This window comes from Antennarius striatus, chromosome 6, assembly GCF_040054535.1.
Source record: "Antennarius striatus isolate MH-2024 chromosome 6, ASM4005453v1, whole genome shotgun sequence".
NCBI lineage: Eukaryota > Metazoa > Chordata > Actinopteri > Lophiiformes > Antennariidae > Antennarius > Antennarius striatus.
Window position 1 is genome coordinate 1,235,397 of NC_090781.1, and position 10,032 is coordinate 1,245,428.

The 10,032-nt window shown below is 43.9% G+C and overlaps 1 protein-coding gene across 4 annotated transcripts in view; it reads right to left on the reverse strand.

Annotated features, from left to right (window-relative positions):
- bcas3 (BCAS3 microtubule associated cell migration factor) overlaps positions 1-10,032 on the reverse strand; it is a 275,380-nt gene that overhangs the window by 183,876 nt on the left and 81,472 nt on the right. For all 4 annotated transcript variants that reach the window (XM_068318311.1, XM_068318310.1, XM_068318312.1 and 1 more), the window contains 3 exons: positions 3,850-3,974; positions 3,541-3,706; positions 3,369-3,466 (listed from right to left, as the gene is read on the reverse strand). In XM_068318311.1, the coding sequence (XP_068174412.1) occupies positions 3,369-3,466; positions 3,541-3,706; positions 3,850-3,974 (389 nt within the window). The remainder of the gene's footprint in view (positions 1-3,368; positions 3,467-3,540; positions 3,707-3,849; positions 3,975-10,032) is intronic.

The following is a 10,032-nucleotide window of genomic DNA, read 5'->3' on the forward strand; positions in this document are numbered from 1 at the left end:
CTCTCACTTTTCCTCTTTTGAGGAGTGCTCTGGCAGATAGGTGCTGGCATATTGACAGGCTTGGAGAGCTAAGTCATTATATATCATTCAGGGCGTATTTGAGTGACAGTTGCTTCATTCAGCCAGCGCTACACTTACCCCATCCTTTCTCTGCCTCTCTTTGATTACTGACCCAGTCATGGCGCCATGGTTTCTCTTTACCAAACGCCTGATGTTCCAAAGCCTTCACTCTGGCCCCTCTCTCAGAGCAATTAGATCTATTGACAAGGCAACTGTGGCTAGCCAGTCATGGGCCTCAGAGTCCCAAGAGAGTACCCAAGCCAGCCAGTCAGTCAGTCTTTACAATTAGCACATTATATGACAGGTAGGGAGAGCAGAGCCGAGCCAAAAGGCAAAGCCTCTGCCGCCGCCATCATCGCTGGGCTCAAAGGAGACCACCAGAAATCCAGGTGGTAAATTATTCACCGGTCTGTTTGCTTCAGAGCAACTTTGCGGTGGTAGGGAAGGGGTGTTGGAAAACATACTGCTAACCACTAGATAAATATCTCCAAACCCAAAGAAATCATATGTGGAAAACACTGACTAATGAGTGTGTGAAAACCTCAGATGTATTTATAATAGGGATTAGAGGAGACACCTAGCTGCGACACCTTTGGCCAAAACAGAAGGATCCATTGACACACAGCCCCAGCAGTCAAATGGGTCCAGCTGGAGAGGCAGACAGGAATGCTATAGATAGATGATTGAAGCAAACACTAAAAACTTGGCTCGAGACTGCTTCCATTGTGCCAGATCATAGCCCCGCATCTCTTCTGTTTGTGTGTACTGTATAATATGTGTGTCTTTCTTCCTTATCTTCCAAAGACAGTGCTGCACGTTGCCATCCTCTGAGAGGCTGAGTGCTGCGAGGAGCTGCTACAGATGGACAGGTGGAGATAGTGACCATGAAGTGGCGCCACTGCTGCCTTTTATCATCCCGTCCTGGAGGCTCCGGTCTGGCCTGACCCCGGCCCTTCCTCTCCCCTTCCTACTCCTTTCCCTGCATACTGCATTTTTAATCAGCCTGGGTCATCCAATATAGAGCAACGAGACCGGAGACCATCGCCTGTCAATCAAGCCCTGCCACCTCTTTGGCTTGCACCATCTATCCAGAGGCAGAGTTTGTTAGGCAATTAGCTGAAGAGGATACTAATATGGATTTCTAGGCCTCCCTTTTTTTTGGACTCTTTCAGTACTTCTGTTTCTCTTCAAGAGAAAGAACTTCCTTGTCTTGTTTCCTTTCTCGATGTCTTCTGATGGTTATATCTACAATGTAAATTAGACCAAGACAGCACAATTTGTTCTGCAAGTACAAACAGTGTGTCTTTTCCGTTTCCTCTGCAGCAGCGTGATCTTTATGCACAGCAAGAGGCAGTGAGACGAGGGGCGTATGGCTGTGCAGTAATTCCTCCTAAGGTCAAATTGACTCTTTCTCCTGGATCACTTCTCTGCTGCGTTGCCAAGCCCTGGAGGAAATGATACAAGAGAGGGCTGGCAAGGGACGCACGCTGAGAAACAGGATGTTGAGAGTCTATGTTCGGGTACAAAGCACAGAAATGGAAGGTGGCACTCCAAGAGCAGCTCGGTTGGTGTCGGTGGTGTGTAGGACGCAGACCTGGGGGGAAATGGCAGCAGCTCAAGCAGTGGGTGGAGATCTAAATAATTATTACTATTGAATCTTGACCTCATGTGGGTTCACACTCGGTTGGTTTGGAGAATACAGACACACAGCAACATAATCCGGCTACTGTTAATTGGATGTAAATGTTAATACAACAAATTCCTCCCGTTATGCAGCCAGTTGTGATGACCATGATGGCAGAGAGAACAGTGACGCCCGTGCCCGTCACCCCAACATGTCCTCATTGCTCTGACACTAGGAAAGACCATTAGCACTAATTTGAGAAAATATCCTACCAGTTAGACCTGGAGCACAACAGAAGTCAACAGAGACGAGTGGAGGGATCAGCCACCACTTGCCCTGGAGCAGCCGCAAGACATAATTACAGATTTTGTGTGTTTATAATTATGGAGTGAGCCCAAAACGGCCGCCTATTCCAGGGGGTGGATTGATTCCGTGTGTGGCCATCCGTGTTCGCTGGGAAATGCATGCATGTTGGCCTTTCAGATGGCAACCCCAAGTGCACACTGCTCTGTACTTGTTATTGAATCAGAGAGTTTGGGGTGTCAGCTAATTCGTCTGAGGACGGCTGCTCAGAGCGTGGTGCTAGCATATCCTGAAGCAGGCGTGCAGAGTGTTGACAGAGGATGGATGAACCCAACAGAGGAACGAAGAGTTCTCCTCACAGGGCTCAGAGGACACAGCTAAATGGACAAAGAGTCACTCAAGTCTTTGAAACTGGAAATCTTGCAGCTGCTGACTGCTAACATCTCTGCTCAGCATGTGGCACCAATAAGAGGCCGATGACTGGCTTTCAACAGAGCCTACAGGGAGAATCAGCACGGATCACCCCGATGAGGAATAATGTACTTAGAACACGCAGACAACATACAAGCTCGTCTTCGCTACCAATCACATAGAAACCTATATTTTATACATGCATGCCTATAAAGATCAAGAAAAACATACATACATTCAATCAGTGATTGTCTAAACATCGGCTGGGAGAAAATATCTTTGCAAATATGACTAAAATACAGCTAAAAAAGAGGGAACAAAAAAACTCAAGAAAAAAACATTTAAATTTGTGACGGCAGTAAATAAGAATGAGGACGACGAGGATAAGGCGAAGCATTGTTGAACAGGGCAGTGAGAGTCTGCAACATCCCGTGACACCCCTGAATGCAACATTTGACCCTGACCTACACATGTTTGTGCCTCTGGCTTCCTGAAAATGTTGCTTTTTGTTTTGTGATTATATCTCATCAGGTTTCAGAGAAGTGAACCTAAAAAGGTATGAAAGTGGAAATTTGACCTTGACCTAGTTTTGCAAGGTCAAGGTCATCATCTCATTTTCATCCCCTTTGCTGCCTGAGTAATGTGCTTTTGGTTTCATCTTTCTATCTGAACGGTTGTGGAGACATTTGGTGGACGGACAGATGAACACAGGAACACTGACGTTACAACACAACACTGCTTTGAGCGGGGTGTAACTATCTCCAATAATAATAATAATCTATTCTATTACATGTAAAGCAGTGTATTTATCATGTCCCTGGATGGTTTCAGGTCATCCTGAGACTGAAGGAGACAAATGGGGTTCACACCGACAATTTCGATACACCAGGTAACCTGAAAGTGAGACTGGGAGGACCATGGGGAACCCAAAAGGAAACCCAGTAGGGGACAGAGAGAGCTGAACACCTACCGGCCAGAAGACACTGGTAGTACTGAACCAGGTCTGATGCCAGCACCAGGGGGTGGTTAGCGTTGAATGGGGGCTGCAGCTCGTTCCACTGTGGAGTTCTGTTCCAAAGACAAACCATCCGTGAGCCTGATCACCAGACCTCTGTCCAGGACAGTCACCAGAGCGGTGTTACCTGCACAGGTTCCAGCAGGCCCTGGGCCCGGTGCAGAGCTCCAGAGGTGTGTCATCGCTAATCTTCTGAACGGTGGTAACCAGTCGAGGCTCAAGGACGTGCTCCACTAAGTTACCGTAGCAACTGATAATGTAGAGGGAATCCACAACCGACTGTCTGGACTGATCTGTGAGGAAGAACGTTTCTCATTAAATGATTAGTAGAACGAATGAGGGATGAAAGTTTGGGTTAAGAGTCAACAAAATCCACCCATAAGCACTTTCACCATTAGGGTGACTTGTTTGGAACTACACCCATCACCTGACTGACCTTTCTCTCGTTTGATGTTGGGGTTGGTGATGAACCAGGAGCGGGGCGAGGCGAAGACGACGGCCACACAGAACTCTCCCCCGCTGGATTTGCTCGGGGAGATCTGAGGAGGCGGCTTAGCTTTGCTTCAGGAGGAAAACGAACACATTTAGACCAAGTAGAGGCTGCTGCAGTGTCGGGGTCTCAAAGGGGCTTCGTACACGGATGGACACAGACCAGCCTGAGTAGCACATTTAGATCTCCTCTAATGCTCATTTCTAGGTGGCAGATTAAAAGAAAACATAAGACTGATTGATGTGATTTTTTTTACTTCTATTACTACTTCTACTAATAATAATTAGTAGTAAAATGAATAGAAAACTGCCAATTTGAAGTTACCAGATTGAAATTGAGAACATATTTCCGGGAGGTAAAATAAAGCAGATGGTTCAGGTGGTAGAAAAGTGTTCACATCATTAAACCAGCCTTAAATATCCAGTGTGTAGCTCGACTTCTCTGAATTGATCTTCTGATGTATCGGTGGTAAAATGAAATATGCATCACCTTTGAGACCAAATTATTTTTTCATTGAAATAAGACAACATTTAGTGACGTAACGTAAGGAGTGTAATCACTTGTAGAGAAATCTGAACACAAAGGAAACACAACCATCATAATGAAGCTTTTGATGCAAAACAGCTGAGCGAGGGGAAATTCAAATGGCCACCAAAATAAATAAATCAATAATAACCAACAAAGCTGCAAATGAATCAAATCATTTCACTCTCACACAAATGTTAATGTATTTATTATTGGGTAAAAACGTTCTGCTTGATAATACCCTGCAAACAATTCAGTCTAGATGACCTCCACCCCAAAAAGAAGTCATACAAGAAGACAATAATTCAGTTTTCTCCTGACTTAAATTACATTCAGAACCTGAGGGTGTTAGCATGTCAGAAACTATAGTGACACTGTGAGGTTCTAGAGCCGTAGTATGTGAGCTTAGATACGTCTGTTTACTGTTAGTTTGGTGCTATCCTGCTAATCTATACTATTAAATAAATCTAAACCTGCTGCTTCAGTTTTACTAACGTACAGTTAGCATTGGACATCAGCATTTCAGCAAACATTTAATTTAATTTAATTCAGATATAATAAATTTAAATGTATTTTTTAACAGAGGTTCTCCTGTCTCTGAATATCTGCACAGATCTACAGAGAAAAATAAATACAAGAGATCTGTTATGGAGGACAAGAGAGATGTACATGTGGTACTGTTCTGTAGTACTCTGTTGTATATTTCCTAACTTATTTTCATATCTATCCAAACACGAGGATGACAAAAGATGCTGGTTGTTTCTGTTTTGTGTCACGTGTTCTCCTTCAACGACACGCGTGCGCCTCCATATTGCTGGAACCAACAACACTTCCACTCACGTCAGATGCACACGATCGACAACCTCCATCGCACAAAGGAATGCTCGCCTCACAACAACAACATCCGAGCAGCCCGGCCGGGCCGACTGATTTCATGTCAGCCACAGAGAGAGATTTTATTGGGAGTTATTGGATTATTCAGCCTGTCAGGACTGTTTAGGAGGAAGTGGACGCAGAAGGGTTTTCAGCTGTATCAGGGCTCCCCATATGGTAATCATCAGAGAACAGTAGCGTGCTCTGCTACTATTGTCCGGCCCCATAACCAACCTGGACAGTAAAACACGGTCACAGCAGATCAGGCTGGAGTTGGACTAAGGGTTGAAGACTCGTGGTCGCGTCACACACTCCCAGAGGGCCGCTTAGCCTCGACCTTTGGAAACCACACCAGAGCAGAGGCAACACCATGACTTCAGCCTACACTCACTTTGTAGGGAAGGGTAAAAGAAAGATCATAAAGATCTGCTATTTCAGGGGGTGATTTTCTTTTTCAGTAAGAGCAGCTGAAAAAAGAAAGTACCCTCGGCTGGTGAAAAGGTTCTGGTGCAGATCTTTGTACAGATGTTTTATATTTTGGGCTTAAAATGAGTGGATAAGTGAAGTCAGCAGAAGAGTCCTTATAAAACAAAAGGATTTCCAGAAAAACTCCCCAAAAAAACAAAAAACAAAAAAAACCTAACAGGGATGATTCCAATTGATGCAAAGTGTTGGGACCAGGTCTATCCAGAAATGCCTAGCCAATATACGGCAATACTTTGTGTTATGAGAACGTAAACGTTAATTCTAAATCATGCTACTAATTTATAGATTGAATCTTTAGAAAACAGGTGTTTAATACAAAACCTCCAATTAAAGATGCTTAAAATAACAAAGCAGGACAGCGTCTTTTTTCCCATCGAATAGAAACATTTTTTGCGTCCACACGACATCATTTTCAAAAAAATCTCCGTTTTGGTCCTGGACATCTGTGTTGTCGTGTGGACCAAAGGCCTAATCATAGGAAAAAAGACACGTTTTCAAAAAGACCCGGTTACGTGTGGACGGGGCCTTAATCTGGCACCTGTGGAATGTGGTTACAACTGAAAAATGGGATTCCTGTTGGCTGTTATGAGAAATCACAACTACATTAAATCTAATCAGTGTCTATGTACCTCTTGAAAAACACAACTCTGGTTTCAAGAAACCACAGGAAACGTGGTTTTGCTGGTATGCATGACGGGTCTTGAACCTGGAGGTAGAAACTGCTGTGGACTTTCCTTTCTTATAGGAGGTACAGGTTGGCGTGTGTGGAGGTGCCAACGATGACCAACCCTTCCTGTTTGAGCTGGAAGCCTGCTGGAGTTGGTTGCCACTACACAAAAAGCTGGACCTCAATGAAAAGCTGGCCTGATGGAAAGTTGAGTAGAAGTGGAGGATGTAAAGCTGGTGGACAAAGACTGTGTGTCCTGTAAGTCCACTATCACACAGTACTCTGGGCAGGAATACCTGTTGGGGGCTGGACTCTCTTTCTATTGCCTCCCATTAGACTGTCAACACCTCATTAATTACTCACTGGGTGCAGGCAGATGTTGATATCTTTGCTTGGCCAACACCAAGTAAAAGAGGCATCAGAAAAAGTGCTGAGGCCTCGATATAAATTCCGTAGTTTGCCTTTCTTAGTGCTGGGTCAAGTGGGACAGGACTGAATGACCAAATACCCAGTCTGAGCCCCGTCTGAGGGGGGTGATGTCGGGGCAGATAGTCACACTCAGGATATTGCGTTGGCTAACTCCTGGGTGCGCTTGTCGTCTCCTCCAAGCTGTTTCTAACTAGGGCAGAAACAGCTTGTTAGTTCACTAACCTAGGTAGTTAGGAATGAACTACATTTTGAACTAACCCACTGGGTTTTGAAATAATAAACTAGGTTTTGGAACTAACTAGCATTCAAACTAACTAACTAGGTTTTTTAAACCAACTAGTATCTGAACTAACTGACTTACTGACTAACTAACTAACTAACTAACTAACCCACTAGGTTTAGAGAAAATTAGGTTCTTAACTAACTAGGTTTTGAATTAACTATGTTTAAAGTAACTAATTAGGTTTTAAACTAACCAGCATTTAAAGTAACTCACTAGGTTTTTCAAACCCACTAGTTTCTGAACTAACTGACTAACTAACTAACTAACTAACCCACTGGGTTTAGGTTCTAAACCAACTAGGTTTTGAATTATTATTTAACATAAACATTGTATTTATATTTAATATTATTTATTTTATTGTTTATGTTACACTGTATGTTTGTACTTTCACACCCCCTGGGGACTAATAAAGTTTTTGAATAGAATTGATTTTGAATTTTCCAACCAATTTTTTTGTCTGTGCATTGCAAAGATAAAGCATTTAACAAGCAGCTCCAGATGCAGAGCCAGAAAAAAGGGAAACCCAATGTGGGAACAGATGAAAATATAAAAAGAGCAGAAAACATGTGACTGAGATATGTTTAGTCGTCAACTTTCAAGAACCTCACAATGATCCATTAAAGTGAAAATGCTTGCAGACACATGAAAAGGTGAGGGAATGAGGGAAATGAGGGATCCGTTAGTAAGAAGACACCATGTAACTTCTGTTCATTGTTTAAAAAAGGACAGTATTTAAGACTTTGGCTGTGTGGGAGTCGAAGTTCTTCTTTGGGGAGGTGTTTAATTGCTGAAAGCCCTGGTGTTCCGTCTCCACCATTACTGGAAAGTATGTTAAACCCTCAAAGGCCCTGTGGTCGACTGGTTTCAGTAACCCAGGAAACACAAATCCTATTTCGGTGAACGCTGATGTCGGTTTTCAGGGGTGAAAGCTTGAGGCTGACGAATATACCACACAGCAGCTTATAGTGTGTGTTAGAAGACATTCTAACCTCCTTACAGTCTATATGTTGTCTTTGGGTGTGAAAGGAAGTGAAAGCATGAATCAAATAAAAGCACTGCTTCAGCCTTTAAAAAGGGGGAATGGACTTTAAAGATGCACTGTAGAGATCACATGTATAAATAGTACATCTCATATAGTCCTGGGAGATAACACACACCCATGTGTGTGTCAGTGTGTGATAGTGACTTTAATACCGGCTCCCCATTGTGGTCTCACGGCTGATGAGCTGAGTTTGGGCTTCTTTGAAGGGGCCTCGGCGAGCCTCAGGCCTGCCAACAGGACCGAAGATCACAGCCTGGTTCTGGTCTCTGGATACAGTGACCACCAAAGTTTATTCATCTGCGTTTTAAATCATCCGTTTCTCCTTGATCTCACTTGAAGAAGCTTAAAAGTGTTGAGGTTTGTGTCCTTACGAGCGAGAGAGGCTCGGCTCCAGCAGACAGACCCTAACCCTAACACCGCTCTCCATATGGGCAGCAAACAGTGGCCTGATGGTTAGGGAATGATGACTGATACCAAGTAAAGAGAAATTCACCTAATTTTCCATAAATCCTCTAAAATGATTCTAGTAAAAGAGAATTACCAGAGGAACGTCACTAAACACTCAGCAACAGTCGTCTTTTCCCTTTAGAAGCCCTCCTTTAGTGCTGTTGCCCTTTAGTCCAGAGTGTAACCCTTTTTCTTGCAACTTTAATTCACTGAAGACTACTCACATGCCATTTCCACTTTTAATTTAACAAATGACGACTCTTGACTGAGCTAATAGCTTTTCCTCAAGGGCATAATTCAATCTGCAGCATCAACCATCAAAGTCCCCTCGCATTATTATGTCCGGGGCTAACGTGAGGCGCCTCCGAGGGGGGATGGAAGACCAGTGGCAGCTTTCATTTATTTTCAGTGCCCTGGCAGTAAACAAATATGATAGCTAGCAGTCCAGTGACAAAGAGCTGCATGGCTGTCGATTCGGAGCCATGCGGTTAATTCAAATCAGAAAAGGAGCCGGTATTGAGACTGCACCCAGGAATGAAGGGAGCAGAGAGAGGTGGAGGGAGAGGTAGAGGGCAGTCAAATGGAGGACACATCCTTCAACGTCACATTTATTATTTTACAACAGCCCTCAGAAAAGAGGCAGCCTTGGGGCTGCGTGGAACATACAGCTCTAATGATAACCACTGGGGACTCGGAGAACACGGGGGAACGGGCATCAAATGTTCAAGGAGAAAGTGGGACTTTCATTTTCCGTTTCCTACAGCCCATAACCCATACATGGCTCTCAAAGTTATTAAATAGTCTTTGGAGTCCATAAATTGGTGTAGGATCACACGCCGTGAAAAAGTATGTGCTAGAGTGCTTAAAATATAACCTGGGGTGGAAAATGGGACTGGAGGAGGTAGAATATAGTTAATGGTATTCCGGAACAGGAAATAAAAGATAGCTCTGTCTGTAAAGTCTGTACTTTAACTTTGGGATACAGCGAGCAAATGGACTGTCATAGCTCATGTCTGAAGGCATTCACTATGAGAGAAACAATAAAGGTTTAACTAGCCCCAATTTGAGCAGAAGGCAGTCGCTGTGAGGATCAAGATTGCGATGCTAATGATGTGTACCTTTGAAAAGTATATACTCTGAAATCACTAAGGGCCGAGATTAAGCCTTCACTTAGAAAGTATGAGTGACTGCCCACAACAAAAGACGAAACCCAAGACTCGGGGAAGGCACCACATGCTATTCATTTTCTAAAGTGAATGGAGTCAACAGGGAGGAGCTGGGGAGCACGGAGCCGGGGAGGGAAAGTTCACTTCACTGAGCCACTCAATCGTCTCTCCAGAAGCGACTCTTGTCATAATGGGGCTTCTTCTAAAAGCA